This window comes from Cucumis sativus, chromosome 5, assembly GCF_000004075.3.
Source record: "Cucumis sativus cultivar 9930 chromosome 5, Cucumber_9930_V3, whole genome shotgun sequence".
NCBI lineage: Eukaryota > Viridiplantae > Streptophyta > Magnoliopsida > Cucurbitales > Cucurbitaceae > Cucumis > Cucumis sativus.
Genome location: NC_026659.2, coordinates 20,866,882 through 20,890,897, shown reverse-complemented (window position 1 = coordinate 20,890,897; position 24,016 = coordinate 20,866,882). Strand labels below are relative to the sequence as shown.

The window sequence follows — 24,016 nt, the reverse complement described above, 5'->3', positions numbered from 1 at the left end:
AAAGAAAATCTATTCTTGAAAAAATCTACTGCTAAATCATAGAACCTATAGGCTTTACTGTTTTCAGCGTATCCTATGAACTTACCCTAGTTACAGACTTATGCGAGTTTTTTGTAACTTACCCTAGTTACAGACTTATGCAAGTTTTTTGTTTTCTTAGCTTGACTACAACATGCACATTTCTCAAATTCATGCATAGATAACTTAGGTATAAGATTTAACCTACTCATGTTGCTAATTAGTATTTTTTTAAGATGATAAAGTCTAGCATGCCAAACATTAAAAGAACACAACATATAAATGTTGGGGTGGAGATTTGAACCTGAGACCTCCTGTCCACAGGAACGTAGTTTAATCACAATAAATATTATTTAAAAAAGAACGTTCTCATCCAAAGTTCCAATCCACAAAACGACGATGTAAAAGCGAAACGGCGCGTGGCATTTTCTGACCACACAAAACACAATACTTCCATTTTGGTTCTTCAGTTCGAACACTATGGTCATTGCTACTTGGTAGTCTCATATCCACTTCTTCCCATGTAACCCTTCTTCGAGATGTCCTCATCGCTCTGTTTCTCAATTCCGGCATTGACGCCGCACTACTGGCGCCCGAAGAACTTCAGATTTTTCCTTTTACTTCAATCAAACCGATGTATTTGCTTCGCACCTCGCTTCGTTGCTTCCTTGAACAACGACGACTCTGTTGCAATACCCAAACCTGCTCCGGTATTCACTTCCTCATCTTTTGTTTTGGATTTCGACCTTCTACACTCTCTCTTTTTTTTTTTTTACTTCTTCTGGTTTCGCAGCTGGCTTTCGATCCCGCGGAGGAGCTGTACGGACTTGACGTCGATTTAAAACCCAGGTTAGTATATTCGGCTTTAATTCTTGTGATTTGAAGTAGATTCTGTGCTGAATTGGTTGTCGTTGCTGTCTATTTCATCTTGGCACTTCAGTTCTTAGATTTGAATTCAGAGCGTAGAAGTTAATTGTGCATTTCAGGAATTCAGCTTCTAGCGCACCTGAACCCAGGTCCTGGTTTGGCCCAAATGGTCAGTATATTAAAGAATTACCATGTCCAAGTTGCCGAGGTAGGGGTTATGCGCCTTGTACGGAATGTGGAATTGAAAGATCCCGTGCTGACTGTTCTGTGTGTAATGGAAAGGTAATTGCTCTAGCTGACTAATTGACCATGTTAGCTCCTCCATCCTCTATTTTAATTTCAACTATGTGGTTGATTCTTGGATTTTTGGGGGTCTGTTTGCAATGCATGTAAAAGAAGTCAAAATCATCATGGTTGGGAGTGATTTATACATGTTAAGAAGTCAAAAGCATGTAAAAGACTTGGTGAGGTAGCACTTCACTTGTTAAGTGCTTTAGACCTAGCTGATTGTTAGGGAAGCATTTAAAAACATATTTAAGGATGTAGTTGAACAATACATCCAAATAGTTTGTCACCGGACACTTCAATAATCAGAGTATTTTTGCTAAGATTCACCTTCTCAAAAGCACGCCCAACAAACTATCAATTTAACTAATTCTGCTTTCACCAGGATGTAGTAGAACAATACATCCAAATAATTTGTCATCGGACACTTTAATAATCAGAGTATTTTTGCTAAGATTCACCATCTCAAAAGCACGCCCGACAAACTATCAATTTAACTTGTTCTGCTTTCACCTAGTGTTGGATTTTAATATGTAAATTTAGGGAGCCCAAGGATACAAACCTGTTTAAGAAATAAATTTAGAAAGCCTAGTAATTGACATCTGTGGTAACAAATGACTGCTAGATGATCTATCGGACGTGAGCCTTTTCATCTTGGATAGCACATTCATCTCAATTTGGCAGTAATCATACTGCATGGAAATGCTTGTAGTTGGCCGATTGACTCTACAAAGAAATGGAAGACTTATTTGATTTCAAAGGGCCAACGACATTCAATCTATATTCCATATTTTGGAATGACTCTTATCCAAACAAGATTAAAGTTTTCCTTTGGGAACTTACGCATGGAGGGTTAAAATGGCTAATTGGTTTCAAAGGAGGATGCAAAACTTCCATCTGTCTTCATCCTAGAGTCTCAGGCGTAAAATGCATGCAGAATCGCAGTGCCATCTTTTTGGTTGCCATCCTGGCAAAACGATATTGGAATTATCTTTTAGAAACATAAGGGTGGAAAGTTCATTCCAGGAAATATTTATGATATTTTGGATTCTATTTTCATGGTACGTTCATTCAAAGGAGACAATAAAACTCTTTGACTTGCTATCATAAAAACTTTCTTCAGGAATCTTTAGTGTGAGAAGAATAGGTGAATCTTCAAGGATAAGCTCTCCACTTCTTTTAGCTTTATGGATTTGGTTACTTTTAGTGCACTTTATTGGTGTCCACGTAAACATGATATTGGTTATAGTATTTTGTCCTGAATTTCCAATCGAAGATCTTTTTTGTAATCCACCATTGGTGGGTGGGAGTGTTTTAACTCCTCATTTCATTTATCAATCAGATTCATTATGTTTTTCTTTCAGAACAAAAGAAAAAATGTTGGCTGTTCTACTCGTTCCTATTTGTTTGTTTACCTTTTATCCCCATGTTGTTAGGGTATAGTGACCTGCCACCAATGTTTGGGGGATCGTGTCATATGGGAAGAGTCCATTGATGAAAGACCATGGGAGAAAGCACGCTCCACGTAACTAACATCCTTCTCTTTCTTTTACTCCTGTTGATTTTTATTTTCATTTTAAATTTCATTGGACACTAGCTTGTAGGCAGTGAAGGAGTCGAGCTGAGGGAAAATTGATTATGGCATTATTCTCTATTTATTGGAAGAAATCACATGCCTCGTTACCATTCCAAAATTGGAAGTCTAAAACTGAAAATCATGAGCATTTCTATCCAATGAGGGTGGGGGTTTCTCTGTTACAAAATACAGACCGGATTCTTAGAATAGATCAGAATGTTGTTTGGGTGAACTCAATTGAAAATTTTCGGGAAGAATCTTCTTTCTCAATCAAAGTTTTTGCAATACAAAAAAAAGGTGTGAGGGAGACATTTTAGATTGACAGTCTGCAAAGAATGTTCGCATGGTTGGTCCTGTCTCTGAATTGGTATTCATTTTGCAAATTTTAAAATATTTTTTTTATTAGTCTAGTGATTGGTTCTTACTCTCTCAGTGATAGTTCTTTTATTATTTTCTGCTTTTAGCAATCTTACTGTGGCACAGTTTATTATCCAGACAACTGCAATAGTGAATGTATTACATGTCATGCATCCTCACTTTGTAGTAATAACATATGAGTACCCTATTTCCTAGACCCAGTTCCTATTAATGTTTCTGAAATTGTGTATTCAATAAATTTGTCAATTTTGTGTACTTGCTATGCAGTCTCGATTCTACATGTCTATTCCAGTTAAGTCTTTGTGGTTGTGGGTATCTAAGTGTTTCACGTGTTTTTCATGCCAGTTCTCCTTTAAGAATGAAGGAGGATGATGAAGTCGATAACTTGGAAATAAAGCTGGAAGAAAAGAAGAAATCGAAGCGTGTTTACCAATCACCTCCTCCTGAAGTTGGTTTAAAGATCAGTCGATCATTAAAAGTTTGTTCTCTACCTTCCCTTACTGTGACCTGTTAGCTATGTCATACATTGCTGGATCGATAACCTAAACGATTGTGGATGAAAATATGCACGGACATTATTTATAGTCTAAATAATAGAACAAGAATGTAGTCTCTTGAATCCTGTTGATGCCGAGGAATATAGTTATATCTGGCAAACTGATTTTTTAAGGAAACAAGAAACACGACTTTTCATTGATTGATAAAAGATATATAAAGTTTTGGGAAAAAAATTCCAAATGGAAGAGAATAAGAGAAAAAATATGCAAACCCAAGAGGGAGATATCGAAGTATTGCTCTCCAATCATACTTGTTTGCTATTTACCAGTTCATGAATTTAATCTTTGTCGTTTAGTTGAATGATTGCAGATTCTCAATGCCAAAACAGGTATATTTAGTAAGAGAATGAAGATTATCCATCGTGACCCTGCTCTTCATGCTCAGAGAGTGGCTGCAATTAAGGTAATTTTTTGAAATAATTTTTTTCTCAGCGCTGTAGTTTTGGATATTGTTAGAATCTCTCTTTTCTTAACCTACTAGTTTGATTTACTTACTAAAAGTAATAAGCTATAGTGTAATAATAGCAATTTTAATAAAACAAATAACCAGGATCTCATGAAACCAAATGATATTTAATTGATATTTAATTGGTGTCCTTTAGTTTTACTATTAAATAAAATCATAGACTTCTGTTTGCTAATAATTGATACGTGTAAGTGTACTGGTCAAATTTTAATTAGAAATGGTTTGAGACTAAGTATTGTCTTCTGGAGATTGGGTTATCAATTTTATTAGCTATTGTGGATATTTTACCAATTTTATTAAGGGAATTGTAGTCGATGGTGGTTACACTGAAATTAAAGCAAGTTAATTTATATTTTTTTAGAAATAACTACTTTCAATGAGAAAACCAAGGGAATTGTAGTCGATGGTGGTTGCACTGAAGTTAAAGCAAGTTAATTTACTTTTTTTTAGAAATAACTACTTTCACGGAGAAAAAAATGAAAGAAAGCAAGAGCATACAAAAAAAAAAAAAACCAAAGCCCACAAAACCCCTTAGAGAAAACATCTCTAGCCAAGTAAAATATTGCCCGGGGAATAGTTACAAAAAGTTTTCAAAATCGAAACCCAAAGAGAACATTAAATTTTTCCAGGGTCTCTCTCCTCCCCACGAAACACTTTATTGTTTCTATCCCCCCAAAGATTTTACAAACTCGTGCACTCCCTCACAAACCAAAGAAAACAACCTTTCTCTTTGAAAGGCAGATGGAGGAGTAACTCCCTAATCATCAATTGAACATTCCCTTAACGAGCAAGCGTAAAATCAAATTTTTGAAAGAAATCATCCCACATAGATCTGGCAAACTGATACTCCTAGAGAACGTGATCTAGATTTTCATCCGCCTTCCGATAAAAGATACAACACCTAGGGCCCAATAACAAGGCGTCTTTCTCATGAGCCTATTTGACGTGCTCAAACGCCCACGCAGAACTTGCCAAGAGAAGAACTTAACTTTCTTTGGAATCGTTGATCCTCCATAAAACATCAAAGACTAACTCAACAACGGGAGGGGGATCAAGTACTAAAGAATGACTTACACAAGAAGCCCTCCGTAAGGGGGGTTCCACACACGAACATCCTTTCTCCCAATCCTAAAGTCAAAACCCTCAATCTAGGTAGGGGGTGTGAGAACCCAAACCGAACCGAACCGCTTCAGCTTGGTTCAGTTTTATTGTTAAATGAAACTAAACCATGGTTCGGTTTTGCTTTGCCTGAACCAAGGTGGCACCTTTCGTTGTTACGAGCAGAAGATCGTTGAGGTAGGAGGGACCATGAAAGAGTTGCCTATTTGTCGTATCTGTGGAAAACACCATTCAAGTTGCTATATGTTCGGTAAAAGAGTTTGCTTCAAATGCAAATAGAGGGGCACTGGGCTGACAAATGCCCTCAAAGACCGTTTGAGGCTATTTCGAAGTAGGATTTTATCTTGCGGCAACTAGCAGGGGAAAGTTTTTGCCACTAATCAGCAGAAGACCGAGAAAGCTGATGCAGTGGTGGACACTATTTCTAGACACGCATGCTGTACAAAGACTGAAGATATAAAAGAATGCGAAGACCCAAAGTCAAACAGTACTAGTGCATAGTGTCCCAAGATTGGGAGTGTACCTATCACCACCGTGTCAGCTTTCTTGGCCTCCTTCGATTAGTAGCAAAAACTCTCCCCTATTGCGAGGTAGAATCCTGGTTTGAAATAGACTCAAACGATCTTTGAGGGCATATGTCAGCTATTGCTCTTCTTATTTGCATTTGAAGCAAACTCTTTTACCGGCCAGATAGCGACTCGAATGGTGTTTTCCACCAATACGACAAATAGGCAACTCTTTCGTGGTCCTTCCCGCCTTAGTGATCCATTGCTAGTAACGACGAAAAGTGCCACTTGACCTCAGATTCCTTGTGGAACGTTAGTAGGCTGTTGCTCATCCTTTCTCTTCTGTGTTGTGGTTGATCCCTTCCCTGAAGTCGCAGGGCATCATCCTCATGGGCGCTCATATCCACCGCTAGGCGCAGTGCCTCAGCTTGGGTAGTTGGCTTGAAGGCTCAAACAAATCCTTGCAAATCCCTCAACAAACCTCTTAGCTCATGGCAGCCTCGGTCCCAACTAACTCAGGGGCAAAACGGGACAGCATGTCGTACTTCTGGTCGTACTGCTATACTGTCATCTTGATTTGCTTCAGTTCCAAGAAAAGACGCTTGGCATCCTTAAAGTTGGCGAAGAAAAACTTGGCACAGAAGCTTTCCTTGAACTACTGTCAAGTAATCTGGCTCACATCTCCACCAAGCATTCTCTCTGTAGCCTGTCACCAAATAAGATCTCTCCCTAAGCAGAAACACAACACATTGAACCTTCTGGTTATCAGGACATTTCATGTAACGGAATATGGTTTCCACATACCTTGGTAGGGTCCTCCAAAGATCTATCAAAAGTTTGCGACTCGTACTTCCTGAAATCTCTCAGATGCTTTGCTTAGCTAACAATTGATCCAGCAAGTTCTGAGATACAGCTGGAGCCTGAATAGGGGTTGGCTGAGCTGGCTGGAACTGTGCCAACACCTCTGATACAATATCTCTGAATCTCTGCCTCAACTAGGTTGACATAGTGGCCAAGTCCGCATGGTGTAGCGTGGTTGGCAGTTTGTACAACAGGCTGACCTTCTAGCTGATTACGCCTACTCCTCTGCCTCCCTGACCACCCCTTCGTGCCCTCTACGTGGCAACATTTTTCCTAAATTCCACCACAGAAAATCCTTTACAGGTAAGTCTTAACATTCATGTAATTCTAGTTTAATACATGCAAAGTCACGTGCATAATCATAATCATAAACATACTTGGCGAGTGACGAAGGACCATATAGCCGTATGAACAAAAACTGAAGACTCACATCGTAAGTCAGTTTATAGAATGTAAAAACTTAGGCTCTTGTACCAATTGAAACGACTTAGGCTCAGAATTCAGAAGTCGAATCCCCAACATTCCCTTGCATTCCTTGCGACCTGTCAACATCATCTTTACTTGTTTTAAAGGCTTATTAGAGTGTAAGTTGTCCTTAAAAACCAACACGAGTCCTTTCAGCCTGCGTTGTCCTCGCTCACATGCATCCTAGGAAAATTCCCAAAAGGTCACCAAATAAATGAATGTTTCAAGCTAAGCACGCTTAAGTCTAGAGTTCTTATAATTGAGCCATTGGAAATGAAGGTGCACCTTATTAGTATAAGTAGTAACTTTTAATTTTTAAAACTTTTTCATAACTGTATTTTCATGTCCTCAGAATCCCTCTCATTCAGATGTGATATAGGGTCATTCATGTCCCCCTCCTAAACTCAGGCGTTACATGGACCACAATCAACGTTGAATGTCAGAGGGTGAGAGGTCAACTGGGAATGTGGCACTCAGAACAAAAGTAGGAAATTCTTAAATAGAATTTTCTCAACAATTATTGAAAGACTCGTTTGATAGCTACATACAAAATATAGCCATACTCGGTACAAATTAGATTTTGTATTTAGTTTGGTGTATTTTAAATATATTGCTTTGATTGTTACTCCTAGTATTCGAAAAAAAAAAACCATTTTATTAGATATTTATTATGGAGGTTTACTGCAAACACAATTCAAATGAAATTCGATGCAGTTCTGGTTTCACTAGATGGTTTGCTGATAGCATGTGATATTTATATGGATTACAAATTTCTTTTCCCTTTTATTTTTAAATGGGAATTATGCCTGAATAGTGAATACCACTTATGAGTGGCAGCCAAAACGGACTTAAATTTCATTTTACAATGTTTTCAAATGCATGTAGTTGTCAATTTGAACCTCCAACCTATAAGCTCTTACAAATATTTGATGTTTTCTTTGTTACACAGAAAGCCAAAGGAAGTGCTGAAGCAAGAAAACGTACTTCTGAGGCTTTGAAAGCATTCTTTAGTGACCCAGAAAACCGTAGAAAGCGGAGCAGTGCAATGAAAGGTAAACTTTTGTACTAAAATTTCAACACCTAGTTCAGCTTTATTATAATAAGAAAGCTATAGTGTTTCTATTATTAGATTCTATGGGGTTAGATACCTATAGAATGTTAAACATTTCATTGTCAACCCAATTATTGTTCAACTGGTTCAATGATCAAAATTTTGGCCAAAAAGTCAGAAGTTCAAATTCATAGAAAATAAATATTTCAATATAATTTTGGTATCACAATTTTCTACGTTGATACCAAATTTTGACCAAGGAAAAACACACGACTTTCATGTGACAATAGCGATACATTTGTAATTTAGAGACTGTAGAAAGGACTTACAAAACAAAGATAAAGAGTGCCGATGCCTAAGTTAGTAAGAAAACTAAATAATAGAAAAGAAGTCTGAAGTTCTTAGATGCCTCACATGTGTAATGATGTGTTTACAGGGGATGTAATCTAGGATTTATAGCCTCATAGGATTAAGATATTAGTTTTTTCTAATCCCAATCAAGAATAGATTAATTCTTACCTTATTTTGTTCTATCCTATCTTACTTTATTCTATCATGCCAAACTTCACCCATAACATTCTAGGCACACTATTTACTTTGACCTTAAAAACGATTAACAAAGAATTTACTTATACCCTAAATGATTGGCAATAAATATGATTTCACCTTAACGTTTTGCTTTGGCAAACATTTAACTAAAAGTTAGAAACTATCGTCATTTTCAAAAGTTGGAGAGAGTTTTCCACATCTTTTTCTGTTGGGAGAGAAGTTTGCATGAACTGTTAAAAACCCCCATTTCTCGAGAATCTTGACAACGTTTTTAGGTCTTTGAGATACAGATGGAAAGTAGACAGGAAACTTTAAAAACACCATCAGGAATTAGTAGGTCTCTTCTCCTTTGTGTAAAAACGCCTTTTTTCTTTTCTGCATGTTGAATCTTTAGGCCTTTTGAATAGATTTGACAAAACTTAATGTGATATAACGTTAAATTTGTCTTCACCCATTAGATTAAGCTTTTGGGTTAAGTATAACAATTGTGGTAGGAGGATTCAAACCACAGATCTTGTGGTTACTTGTATACTTAGATGTCAATTGAGCTAAGCTCTTGTTGGCAACTTAAGCTTTTCGATTAATTGGTGATTTAAGATGGTATCAGAGCAAGTGGTTCTGAAAGTCCTGTGTTCACCCATGGAGTGTTATTTCCTCCCTAATTAAAATTGATTTCCTCTTTGTTGGATCTTTTACATGTTTCAAACCTACGAGTGAAATGGAGTGTTAGATTATATAACATCATACTTGTTTTGAAGTTTTTGTGTCAATTGGTGATTTAAGACTTAGGAACAAGAATTCTCACCTTGTGATATATCAAAGTACTTGAGTCTCTCGTAGTGCATCAAATATTAGAAGCTTAGGTAAAAAATCGCACTGGACTAGTTTTGGTAAAGCTGATTTTCATTCCAGCAATCCTTCCAAAAACTGAGAATACTGAAAATTTATGAAACTCTCAATTGTCGCTCCAAAAATAAGTCTATCGTTGGCAAAATGAAAACTACAGATGTTATAAAAGTTTTCTTTCTAACTGAATGGGGTTGAATTGATGACCTTTCTTGAATAAAATCTGTTCTATAGGTTGTGTTCTTTAGAATGTGGTTGAATTGATAGACAACTTCCAACCTACAAGTCTTAGTTGTTAAGGTGATAGTTCCAGGTTCACCTGCACAAGTACGTGCAGGTTGTACCATGACTCGTGGAAATTTCTGAAGTTATTAGCACATTACTGAAAACTAGTCTTTTATCGTATTATACTGAAGCTGACATCTTTGTCAAATGCAGGAGTGAAATTTTACTGTAAAAACTGTGGCCGTGAAGGGCATCGAAGACACTATTGCCCCGAACTTAAGGAAGATTCCATCGATAGGCGATTCAGATGTCGAGTATGTGGAGAGAAGGGCCATAACAGGAAGACTTGTGAGAAGTCTGGGTTGAATGTTACACCAATAACCGCAACAATTCAGCGTCACTGTGGGATATGTGGTTTGAAGGGCCACAACAAGAGGAACTGTCAGAAGTCCGATGCACATCGTCAGAGCCATCAAAACGTGTTGAGGCCGAACTTGATAAGTGAATACAGGGCGAGCAATGAAAATAGGAGAGTGAGGCAGTATCATTGTAGGATTTGCAAGGAAAGCGGGCACAGTCAACGGAATTGTCCCAGTACTGATCGGGAAGGCAATGGTCTGAGTACTAGAAGATCATACAGTTGCAAACTTTGTCATGAAAAAGGGCACAATATTAGGACATGCCCAAATAGAAGTACGAATAATCTACAGAAAAATCCTCCTGTTGCTTTAAACCAATAATTTTTATTGTAGTATTCATTGAAATTCAACTACATTTATGACATGAAGCAACGCTCAAGGAAAGATTGATGACATGAAATTCAACTACATTTATGACATGAAGTAACAAATTTATTTTATTTATTATTTTTCCTTTTTTGAGGTGGGTGATGCAATCGTCTTCATGCGGAAGTCAAAGCAACGCTCAAGGAAAGATTGAAAACAGGATTCGTTGATGGAGAAGTTTTAGTACTATCATAATATGAAAAATAAATGAATGTGATTTAATGGCTGCTTGGACGATCGCGTTCCATGAATAAATTTCTTCATTATATTGCGTGGATTCTGGATTATAATATGGAAAGTGTGGGGTGAGTGGCCAATATAAGGAGATTGGGTTTCCCTCAGTTTGGTTCAGGCTGTTTGTCACCCAAGTACAGTGTAGATGGGTTATTGCGGTATTATGGGGTCATCTTCTGGAAGTGTTTTGAGTGGTTACTATGATTTCTTTTCAAGTATTTTGGGTTCTGAAGCTGTGGATATTTATGAAGGCTATGGAGGGGTTCCATAATGTTATAGTACTCTTTGATTTGTTGAGTATGATTCAAGTTCTTCAAGGATCCTTTATTGGAAGTGGTTAATCAGATTGTTGATTTCAGGTGTCTCCTTTTATTTTGTCTGATGACTTTACTACGTGCCCAGAGACCGGAATTCTTCTTCTAAGGATGGGTTTTTCTAGTTGGATTACTTATTTGGATGTGTCCCGGGTCTATAAGAGAACGTGGATAATTATTTTATTTTGAATTTGGGTAATTATAATGGTTAACTATTTTAGAAATAATTATTAAGTATATAACAACATTTAAAAATAAATTGAAAAAATATAGCAAAGTTTATCGGTAGTGTAAATAAAATAAAAGAAAATACTAAATTTTAAAAGAAACATTTCAAATATTCATTTATAAATTATAAATAAAGTATGTAAAGAAAAAAACAATAAATAAAATACTAGTTTTGACCCTATTTAAAATAAAAAGAAAATGTCATAAAGAGAGTTGAGCTGACAGTGACCCCATTGAATCGCTCAAAAAAGCTAGCCATATAGGCATAAATAAGTGGTGATCCCGTAGGACACCCATATGATACGATTTTAACGAACAAAGCTAACAGAACATCATAGGCTATACATGTAGCATATCATAAATATTATATCTCAATCATAACGTATCTCTCCGAAATTAATTTTGAATAATATCCAAAATCAAATTTATATAATAAAGTTTGAATAAAATATAAAATTTATATTATAATGCATCACCATACATTATATTAATTCTTAAAGTAAATTTGAACATTTCAAATTACAATCAATACAAATAAATCTCATTATCCTTTACAAGCTAGGAATGGAACCTAATGGACCTACATATTAGAAGCTACAACGATATGAAATTAATTGACTAAACTCATTAACCACATTAATCAAATATTCGTTAACTATGTGTACACTCTACTAAAAACTCACAGTTGAACTCTTCTCACTAAGATATATTTATGTGTCAACGAATATAGACCAATAATAGTAAGTTAGTTCTTCATGAGTGTTTGTAACACCAACTAGGTCAAATTACTGTTTTACCTCTAGGTTACTTCTAGTCTTTAAATATCAGTGCTCCTCTAATGAGCAACTTGTTTAAGCCCAACCAATAAAAAGAAACCTCTCTCGTGCCACAGAAAGGGTAGGAACCTTTGTTTAAGTTCCGAATACACTATTTAAGGAAACACTCATCTACTTACTTTAAAGTAGAGAACGAGTGAATTTCATCTTATGTAATTATGTTTCCAACTCCCCACTCGATTTTGTCCTCAAAATGATAAACATATTGAGTCAACAATCTGACTACTCTCACCCGTACAAATAAAAAAACAATCCCTCATGAACATGAATTCATAATACACTTGGGATTAAAACTAAGTTACTTAGGTTATCCTAATGAAACAGAAACTTAACTAGTTAACGGAGTTACATCTAGTGGTTACTATATTTTGTGACTCGATCTTATGCCAACTCATTGCTTAGAATACCCTTACTCGTATGTCACCTACACGAATGCGTTGGATATTGACGTTTGTATCAAATACAAAGTGAGTCGTATCCATAGTGTTACCAGAATAAGGTACCCAACCTTATCCCTATACTATAGACCCTTTAAGCTAATCTCGAACATTGATATTTGTATGTCTCTACGTACTGTTCAAGACCTATCAAACAACTTAGGATGTTAGCTTATTGGATTTAGGTTATTAAAACAAAACTAATAATATAATCAATAACATTTATTGGAATTATAATAATAACAATTTATTAATAACGGTTAATGAATTATATTTACAATCTACGAGTTTTAAGACATAAATCTCGACAAACTCCCACTTGAACTAAAACTTCCATCTCTATGGAATTTACATAATAAAGTAATCCCCTATCGTTGAAAATGGTAAAATGTGCAAGTATATTACATAAAACGTATATATACAAATACAATAAAGTATGTCATCCTAATTCCCATTACATATCTCCCACTATAGTAAATGGACCTTAATTTATTGAGCAATAACTTATCAACAACTTTATCACGTAATAGAATACATAAAACCCAACCTTTTCAAATTAAGTTTTACAAAGAAAAGCATTTGATCTCTCCTTAAATTCCCTGCAATTTATTTAAGCACACTTTTAATTCCTGGCTTGATGAGCAACAAACCCTTGTTACCTCTGAATTTGACAATTACACCAAAATAACTTATAGATTGCTTGTAGAGACATTTATTTCGACTTGCTACAAGCTTTGGAGAGCGGCTACAAAATTGATAAACTATGAAATGTTTTGTTTCGCTATATGCTAATACTTTAAATCGAAGAAACTATCCTTCGTTAATTTGAAGATTTAAAATGGTTCTGTTGTTTTGCAATTTTCCGAATAATTTAGCCTAGAAGAGAAGTACTCGGAAGAGAGGGAAAGAAGAAGGTGGAGTCTGTGGAGCAGCTTTGAATGGACAAAAAAACCTATTGGACGACATTGATTTAAGCTGGGAATCTTCATAGTGACCGGAAAACTACCCTCTGATGAACTGCTTCTCCCAAGTCTCTACCTATACTCGCGTCATTTTCAGAAGGACCAATCTTGTTTTTGCGGCTTCAACCTCCATTCATGGCTGCTCTAATGCCTACTGGACCTCATCCTTTCACAATGTCGCTGTAAAGACTACTGCTTTAGACTCCTTGTGTTCCAGATTCGGTCTACGGTGCTATTCCACTCGAAAACCCCGAAAACCCCGAAAGCCCACTTCTCCTTCACCCAAGTTGGATTCTGAACCTCCCGTGGAATCAGAGATGGGCGACTTCTTTGTCGTTCGAAAAGGGGATGTTGTTGGAGTCTATAAAAGTTTTAGTGATTGTCAGGCGCAAATTGGATCTTCGGTATTCATTTCTTCAGTTTTCACTAGTGACTTCTTGCTTCTTCAACTACTGTTCTAATTGATTGATTATTTTCTTGCTTTCTCTGTGACTAGACTGCTTTGGTGCTTCTCGGCTTTCTTGTTTGAAGTTACTTTAGGGTTTTATATTGGTTACATTTAATTGTTTTTGAAGCATTGGCTCAATGATCGATCAGTTCTTCCCCTTCTGCGGGCTTTTTATTGCATAAAGCTTATGCTTTTACTTGAGAAGCATAGCTTTTCTCATTTGTTAGTTTTACTCATTCCTGCGGATTTCTTGTAATTGATACATTTCATTTAGTGGATTAAGCTCGGGTATTATCTTTTCTTTTCTATCGCAGATATGTGATCTTCCTGTTAGTGTGTTTAAAGGACACTCATTACCAAAAGACACTGAGGAATATCTTGCTTCCGTTGGGCTTAAGAACGCTCTGTACACTATTAAAGCTGCAGATATGAGACCTGATCTTTTCGGTTCGCTCGCGCCTTGCACTTTTCATGTATGATGTTTCATTAATTTGATGATTGAGTTAAAAAGTTTAAGAGAACATTATCTGCCATGTTTATATAAGAAAATGGTAGGAAACAGATTATACCTCTGGTCTTTTATGGAACTATTTAAGGATCAATTGATTAATATTTTCCCAAATAAATTATCCCAGGTTGGTCATTATAGAAGTGGGTGAATTTTACGGCTTTTGTCTTCCATACCTTACAATTATTAGCAAGGGATCATAGTGTTCGTGAGGAAATAGCATATTATTTGTCTCCCTAGGTCATCACTTTGAGTTTATGCTCCATTTCCTCTCTTACCTTGTTACTTTCTATTTTGTAGAGACCATGGTTTCTTGTCATATAGAAAGAATGGTATAACTAGTACAGTTTGAACTTTAAAGCCAGACGTTGAAGGCTGTAAATTACAGCCACATGAAGCATTTTATAATTACCGGTTTTTTCCAATAGCTAAATTAGGAGGTTAGGCTTTCAATGTTGATTATACATAGATTCAGTTTTTACTAGATGTACTACCAAAAACATTTAAAATGTTTCAATTTATCCAATATCCTTCCTGGACTATCTTTGTTCACTCTAGCATAAGTTAAAATGTTTCTTTCGGCCAGGGTGGAGATACCTCTCTTACAGGTGAGACTTCTGGCCAGGATGCCATAAAGAAGAGATCAAGAGAGGCTATTGTACCCGAAAATGTTGTAAGTTGACTTTCAGGATATCTTCTAAACTAAAATTTTAACTGAAGCAAATGATGCCTGTAATTGTATACAAAGTAACTTGCTAAACTGTTTTTGATATGCAACTTATGGTTTTTGTTGTCATGTTTGTTTGCTTGTGGTTAATGTAGGTTTTAATGTTTGCAGGGGTCAACTGTTTTAACTCCTACATTAAAAGATCCCACGAGGAAACATATTAAGTTGGAAGATTCCATTGTGTCCCATTCAGTATCCTCCAACCGGGTAAGTCATTGGGTTGTGTTCATGTGATTCGGTATTTATTGTCTTGTGTTAGCTGTTAGGTATCTAACACAATATTTTCTGCAAAAGACAAGTAAGCAGCAAACATACAGCCAAATGACACCAAGAAGAATGAAAATATTTCCAGTCTCACTGTTTGATAGAGAGTTCTTCAATATACAGAGAGATTTATAATTCGAAAGAACGACTATGCTTCCTTTGCCTTAAGAAGACAAGATACAATCCCTTAAACTCTAGAGAGAGAGGGTTGATCTCACTTCTCATATATTCACTTCAATACCAAAAACATACCCCAGGCACACACTTCCCACAACTATAAGAACCCTAAGAATGCACAACAAAAGAGTCCCTACTTAATTCTGTTCCTACCCTTCATGAATAACTTGTCCTCAAGGTTAAAAGAAGGAAACTGCCGCTTCAAGAATTCCATTGCTTCCCAAGTTGCATTAGATGGCAGCAGTTGCCCATCCCATCATATGAACCATTCTTCCATGATTTTTCCACATTCCATCTAATCCCTAAGCACATCTTTTGGTTCAACTTGCCATTCATAACTCTCCAAAAATAGAGGTAATGGCTGTTAAGGCTGATTGTAACCTGTAACCTCTTTAACTGATCTTTCTCAAACAGAGTAAGGAATGATCCTGTGCTAATAATGGATGTTCCAATGTATCGTTTGAAGTCTGCTTTTAAACTAGTTATGTATTTCATTTTTTCCTGTGTTGCTGTAAGTGCAAGATCATTCGGAAGATGTTAAACCAGTAAACCTTCGGGTTGTTTGGCCCATGGGTTTGGAATTGGGGGGTTTGACATTTGAAGCCAAACCCATGTTTGGACACTTGGAATAAAATTCCTGGGATTAAGAATTGATGATCGTTGGCAACAAATGTTAGCCAACTTCACGATCAACCACGATGACCGATCGTCTTTCACAACAACCGATCGTCTTAACCATCGGCTTCGGATTGTCTTGACCGTCAATTATCAATCGTCTTGATCATCAACGACCATTCATGTTAATGCAACTATAATAAAAATTATTGTTATCAAATATTTAAATTTATCGTTTTTACATTATTTTCATTAAAATCAATAGTCTAAGAAATTGAATTAGAGATACAAAATAAATTTAGGACGTACAATTAATAAAAAAGAAACTACAAAAATTAGCTAAACCCATGAATTAACAACCAACACCCTAAACACAAATCCAGATTTCCAAATCCTGCATCCCAAACACAGACATCTGTAGTCTCCAGGCATCAGAACCTTATCAAATAAGCCCATAGACATTTAATTTCGAACTTGCGCGCCAAATGCCCCCTCAGAATTTTCCCATCTACTAGCTGATATCAAGTTCATCTTATTATGGGGTCGTTTGGGGCACTGAGTTGCTATAAAATGTCTGGAGTGCATATATCTTATGAGTTTATTTGCCTAGGGAGTTCATGTCTGTGTTTAGGAGTGCATAGTTGCATTGTCTGAGTTCATATGGATGTGTTTGGGGTGCAGAGTTGAGTTCATATGTCAGGAATATCTTATAAGTTCTTTAAACTCTTCATAATATGTTTTTATCATTAGTATTTTTGTTTTGAAATGTTGTTATTCAATAACTCTACCCATTTTTGTTTGAATAGGGTATGGATTGCAATTTTTTCCCCTTTTATTTTAAATTTTTTTTTGTGGTTTCAAATTTTGTTCTTTTGGTAATGACAACAATTGACCAACTACATTTATTGCAAGAATATAATTAAATGAAATGGGAAACCAAAGAGAAATTAGAACTTTTGATTCCAATTTTCGTACATGAATTTCAACATATTATTCTTTTTTTTCTTTTTCTTCTTGTTGCTGCTCTGTAGTTTTCTGTCATTAATTTTTTTGAGTTGAATCTCCCCTCTCATGCTTCAACAATTCCACTTTCAATTTCTCCAAATTTGGAGGATCATCAGAGAGAAAACTGTTGATTTTCATGTCGATTTTCATTTTTATTTGCTAGAAAATGCTCTAGAAAACTAATAGGGCTTGGTACATGTTTGGCAAAAAAAAGTTTTAAAAAACAAGCCCATAGCATAGAGCACAAACTTAATTACTTTTGCAAAAATGACAAAAAACAAGCCCAACTCATGTGATACTCTTGATATATACTAGATATACTTGCTATATACTAGATGTACTTGATATACACTTGATGTACTTGATACACACTTGATATACCACTGATACACACTTGATATACCACTGATACACACTTGATATACCACTGATACATACTTGATATACCACTGATACACACTTGATATACCACTGATACACACTTGATATATCATTGATACAGATTTGATACGTTACTAATATCTACTTTGCTACGCTTGATACACCTATGATATACACTTGATACCATTCTGATATGCACTTGATATACATCTAATATGCACTTGATACACTTGATATGTACTGGTTACACACTTGATATACGTGATATACACTTAATATACACTTGGTACACATTTGATACACACTTAATAAACTTGATATACACTTCATACATACTTGATCTACCAAATATTGGGATTTAAGATAAAAAGATTTTGAATTTTTGTTGAATGATTGAGAAAAAAATATTTATTGTAAAATATAAACCACAAATATGTACTATTATAACCCAAACTAAAATAATCTCAAACACAAACTATCATAACCCATCTATAATAACTTAAGATTATAATAACTCATTCCTTGTCTCAAACATTGCCTAAACAAAATTTTCACGTTTGTTTTAGCTTTAAAGTTGATAAAGATCAACTTATTTACAATAATGTCACATTGATTTATTTACCCAAATGCCATAAGACATATTTACTTATTTTTCATTAAATTAAAAACCTTTAATATTTTGTCATTTTCAACATTTATGTGTATATATTTGTGTTTATCAAATATATCAAGTATATGTCGTGTGTATCACTTGGGTTGGACTTGTTTTTTTGACATATCTGCAAAATGGAAAAAACATGTGACAAGCTTGCAAATCCCTAAACTCAATTTGTCACCCACAACAATTTTCCAAACAAATATCTGTTTTATGGTTTTTTTGTTATTTGTTATTTTTGTTTGTTTTTTCTTTAACGTTTTGTTCTTCCATTCTACTACATACATACTTCTCCAAATTCTTACACTCATTTAATATGTGAATTCATTTTTCATATAACTATTGCATTTAAAGTAGAGAAAATACAACTATTTATATAATCAACAATCCTACAATACACTTTAACAATCCTAGAATGCATGAGTTGAACCACAAAAATTAGGGCTGTCATTAGGGTTTATTTACGTGTTCACAAATAATAGAGACTGAAATTGGTCAATGGAGTTGGTCACGTGAAGGTGGTTGTCGGAGTTGTTTGCTGGAGGTGTCATCAGAGATGGTTGTCGAACTTGAAATTGATCGTCAGATTTGGTTGTTCGAAGGAGTTCATCAAAGTTGTTGTGGAAGATGGATGCTAGAGCTTGTAATTGGTTGTTGGAGTTGAACACACGAAGGTGGTGGTTGGGGACCCAAAATTGGTCGTGAGAAGGTGGTGCTGGAGTTGTCATTGGAGACCAAAATTGGTCGTCGGAATTGTCGATAGAGGTGGTTGTTGAAGTCCAGGGTTGGTCGTCGGAGTTGGGCATGTGAAAGTGGTCGTTGGAGTTGGTTCCCAGAGTGTTACTGGATGGCCAGTGAATGAAACATTGAAAAACATTGGAAGAAAGGAGAGTTGGGGTGAGCTGGTAAAATATACCAACTCAACTCCAACATTTAAAGTTAGTGGCAAACAATGAATTTTGATATATTTTACCGACTCAACTCATGCTGGTGAGCCAAACCCAAGATAAATTTACAAGGTTGTTAATGGACCGTTCATATACAGAGATTTAATTAGGGGTTTGAAATAGTACTTGTAATTTTAAAAGGCCAAAACGAAACTAAAATATGGTTTGTGGTCCCCTGATGATAATTGTATTTTGTACAAAAGAACCGAGGATGCAATCATGCAATTTTAGTTTTGTTTCTAAACCAAGTGCCAGTCATGCTTTGATTTCATTGTCCAGATTCTGAAACGATCTTTCCAAAATACAATGGAATAGAATCCCTGAGCTTAAATTTTCAACTTACTCAGACAGATTCTGATTGCCATAATAATTTTCCATGTACAGGAATCTTGCTTTCTAGAATTTGATGGTGCCTCAAAAGGAAATCCTGGACAAGCCGGGGCAGGAGCTGTTCTGCGAGCTCATGATGGGAGTGTGGTATACATTCTTCCTTTTGGAACCCACATTGACTGTGTATTCTTATTAATGCTTCTTATTAAAGCGTATCTAATCTCTCTCCCCCCTTGGAACAGATATGTCGACTGCGTGAAGGTCTAGGTATAGCAACCAATAACGTTGCTGAATATCGAGCTATTCTTTTAGGGTTGAAGTCTGCTCTTAAGAAAGGGTTCACTAGGATTCACGTCCAAGGTGACTCCAAACTTGTCTGTATGCAGGTTGGTTAAATTTTTTTTACCTTCCAAATTTTTTCCCTTGTCAATTTGTTTCTTGTTGTGTGTCTACACATTATAAACTTGTTAAGTAAGTCCCTTTTTGTCATGATATATTTAGGAAAAATTCAGAGGGATGGGTTTAATGGTTGATCTTTGGAGTTAAGCAAGAATCTGGAAGCTGAAAGTGAAAACTTTGTGTTTAAAGGATATTTTTTTTATCAAACATTGCAAAATTATTATTATATTGCAAGAATAATTTGCACTGAAACTTGAAAGGAAATAATTAGTCCAGACTGCATGAAATAATTTGTCATGAGATAGTCTTGTTTCTGTTTTAAAAGAGAAAAACAAGTCCAAACTGCATGAAAGCTAATATTGTCATTTCTGACATGAGAAACTTCCGATAGTATTCTTGGGCCTGACTTGCAATCTCTGTCAAAAGACTATTTCATCAAGGGTTGTACTTTTCTTTTTTTTTCCAAGTAAGGGAAGGAGGCTCAACTTCGTTTTCTCAATGTGCCTGCTCTGTGAAGGTTCCCCCCATATGAACCTAACACAAGTATGCGAAGAAAACACTCCAGTTGACAAATGCAAAGTGAAGTAGAACTTTTACTAGGATTCTGATTCCTAAAGCTTTTGGCTATCTATTGTCCCTTTTGTCAACACTTAGGATTTGAAATTCTAATACAGTGGAACAATTTTCTGGTTAACCGCATTGACGAAAAACCTTTCCTCTATGGAGATGTTAGCAGGTCTTGTCTTCAAGTTGAAAAGTACATTGTTCATGTAGGTTCTTCCATATATGATTTCTTTTGAATATATTAGCATTGGTTTTCGTGGATCAGCATAGTGAAGGTTCATTAATATAAAGTTTGAGAAGAATTTGGACCAAACTCAGTTCTTATATGGAGTTAGAAAATTACTAATGCATAGCTGTTGCAATTAAAGGATTAAAATGTATTCAGCCACTTCTTTTGGTTAGATTTATATTCAAGTCCTCATTCTCAGATTTTTTCCCCTAGTAGAATAGTTTGCTGCAATACATTGTTTATGTGGATATTTATTATTAGGGACTTCTAAAACGGGACTGAACCTGCAAGTGTTTTGTATTATCAACCTCCGTAGAATCAAAACCGTCCCTATCTGATAGACCTACCTCTCTGTGCAAGCACCTGGGCCCATCTGTTTTTCTGATTTCATGGCATCTTCGTTGTCCCACTTTTCATTATATATTTGTATGCTCCATTGTACAGGTTCAAGGTTTATGGAAAGCAAAACATGAAAACATGTCTGAGTTATGTAATGAAGTTACGAAGCTGAAGAATAAATTTCTCTCTTTCGAGGTCAATCATGTACTAAGGGTCAGTACCATTAATTCTTCTCTATTTGCGTCTCTCACAATGTTGTTTAGTTTGTTTCTGTTTATACTGTTGGGAGCATTACACTTTTGGGATCAAAGGTTCAGTTTAAGTTTAGGTTACATTTGGGTCCTTAAGTTTCGAAACTTAATAATTTTACGCAGGAGGTTTGCAAGTAGCACCGTTGGTCCATCTGTCGGGTTTCGGTTAATTACCAATGGAAGGCTGATGTGACACCTACTTTTATTAGAAAATATTGTCCTCAAATTTTTATTCACTACATAAAAAAAATTTCTTTCTTTTTATTTTCTCTCCTCTCTTTCCTAATTCCTCCAATTTGAACCAGCCGCCTGTTGGACAGTGTCAGTTTTTTTCCATCTTCCCCTTTCGTCTTCTCTTCTTCTCTTTCTCCTTCATTCTAAAATAAATTGAACGAATTCCCCTTTCATTGAAGGTTTTTTCCCCTTCTAATTGTTTAATTATTTTTTTTAAAAAAACAAAACTGGACAAATGGTACAGATCTGGCAGTTGTTGTTGACACTACCGTCTCGAACGAGTCACTGATTACTGATTAGAGAGAAGAAAGGGAAGGGGGAGGATAAATGATTAGAAGGGAGAAGAATTTTTACTGTTAGCTTGGGTCATGTTGAAAGCCTAAGGGTAGTTCAGATTTACTTTGCCCTAATTTTTTTATTCTTTTAATTAGGCTCGTGTTGACTATAAATATTTTCCTTTTGTTCCTTTATTATCATCAGAAAATAATAAGAAACATCTATACTGTGGATTTTCTCTTTACTAGGGTTTCCATGTAGACTTTGTGTTGTTTTCGTTTCTATTTTTCGATATTTACTAATAAAAATTATAATTCTTTGATGAAAAAGATTGGAAAACTGTTTTTTAATTAAAAATTAGTGTCACGTCAATTTTCCATTAGTCGTTAATGGAGAATTTGGCAAATAAATTTAGGGGTAAAATTGTTAGAGTTTGAAAAATAGAAGACACAAATGCAACCTGCACCCAACAACCTCAGAAAGCATAAATGTACTTTTCCCTTCTTGTTTCTTGTGCTCATAAGAATTTAGTGTAGGTTGTAGGTTCCTTACTATTTGAGATCCGAAGCTGGTTAAAATAACTTTGATCCTTAATTTCATTTGTCGCACAATGACAATTCTCATTTTAAAAATTGATGGCAGAGATGTCAAATGACCACTTTCACTTTTGTTGATTTATTGTTATGATTATTAATGGGTCGATTTCATCCATATTTAACTTGTCTAACTCTAACCATACAAATACAGGTTTATACTGTAAGCCTTATTCTAGAAGTTCAGTTTTTTGATAAACCAGTTATCGTAAGTCCAATTAGAGTTTGCACTAAATAAAAATGAAAGAATACAACATACAAGAAAATCAATCTGACAGAAAGGGAGCTCAACTTTGAGAATGAACTCCCAAAATAGTGAGATCGAAGCCTAAAGATACGGACTTCCCATCTTGTTTTTTAACACCTGCTGTGTACTTTAGCTTGGTGTAACTCTCTCATTTCTTTCGTGATTATAATCTTACTACCCTTAGATCCCAATGTAATTACTTTTTTGTAATCTTCATGGCTATTACAACCCTTCTGTCTTTTCTTATTTGTTGATATTCTTACTTGTACGTTCTTTGAAATTCTGACGTTCTGTCATTCATCCTGGAAAGCATCTAAACTCAGAAGCTGATGCTCAAGCGAACTTGGCTCTCACTTTAGCTGGTAATACTCTATTGAAATAAATTTTAGTGACTGTATTTTGGCTGGTATGCTCAAGCGAGGTGGTCCTTTCTATTGCAGAGGGCGAAGTCCAGGAGTTTGAAGATTAATGGTTAGAATGCACGGCGGGATATATCTTACAGCATAGAAAGATTGTCTGAGGACTACATTGCCTTTGTAGGCCAATGCTTTGCAGACTACTATTCTTTACCCAAGATTGCCAAGATCTTTGGGGATTGTTTTGGTTTCACCTACATTTCCATGGCCCTGACTTAGCAAACTGATTCTTCTAGTTGTGACAATGAATTAGCATTTATTTTCTTTTTGTTATTCAATAGCATGTTTGGGAAGTTTGAAGCAAAGTGAGATTAACAAACTTGGGGTCACTTGGCATTTGGTTGAAAGTTCATTTGAGGACTAGATTTCAGGATTTGATATTCTTTTTAAATGTTGGAGATGACCTTCAACCTCAAGGAAGGTCGTAGATGCCTTATCCCTTAAATTTACAGAAAGGAGAATGTATTGCTCTTCATCATATTGTCCTGTAAACCCTTCGAAATTTATAGAAGGGAAAATCTATTGCTCTTTCATCATATTATTTTTGCTTGAAATAATTTATGTAACAAACACACTGTTCTGTCAATTTTTTCTCAATTAAGAAAAGAAATTTTTTGCGTACATTTCCTTTGGCACTCTCTCCTTGCTTTGTTTGCTTTTCATGTAGTTTCAACTGTTGTTTTTAGTGGTCTGCAATCTATAGCTAAAAGTTTACGTTAAAATATTATCTTGCTGTAGATGATTTAGTTTTAGTTTCTATAAGTTTTAATAAATCTTTAAGAGACGTCTCTTAGTTTATTACTGCTTTTTTGTATATATATTTTTGTTATGCATTAGCTATTTTGT

General features: G+C 35.5%; 2 protein-coding genes across 3 annotated transcripts; both read left to right on the top strand.

Annotated features, from left to right (window-relative positions):
* The first annotated feature begins 451 nt into the window (after positions 1-451).
* Positions 452-10,632, top strand: LOC101211176. Its single transcript, XM_004143751.3, has 8 exons — positions 452-728; positions 812-867; positions 1,005-1,167; positions 2,607-2,695; positions 3,470-3,602; positions 3,992-4,084; positions 8,048-8,150; positions 9,983-10,632. Exons 1-8 carry the CDS (start codon positions 558-560, stop codon positions 10,507-10,509), a joined length of 1,335 nt encoding a protein of 444 aa, XP_004143799.1. The 5' UTR covers positions 452-557; the 3' UTR covers positions 10,510-10,632.
* A 2,676-nt stretch (positions 10,633-13,308) lies between these two features.
* On the top strand, positions 13,309-23,793 carry LOC101210930. 2 transcript variants are annotated; one of them, XM_011657006.2, is made up of 9 exons: positions 13,309-13,969; positions 14,328-14,486; positions 15,108-15,194; positions 15,360-15,455; positions 19,677-19,769; positions 19,865-20,008; positions 21,259-21,366; positions 23,078-23,116; positions 23,195-23,793. In XM_011657006.2, exons 1-8 carry the CDS (start codon positions 13,616-13,618, stop codon positions 23,111-23,113), a joined length of 1,077 nt encoding a protein of 358 aa, XP_011655308.1. In that variant the 5' UTR covers positions 13,309-13,615; the 3' UTR covers positions 23,114-23,116; positions 23,195-23,793. The 2 variants fall into 2 exon arrangements, with proteins under 2 accessions (XP_011655308.1, XP_004143798.1); XM_004143750.3 differs by having other exon boundaries at positions 13,311-13,969; positions 23,065-23,116.
* The last annotated feature ends 223 nt before the right edge of the window (positions 23,794-24,016 follow it).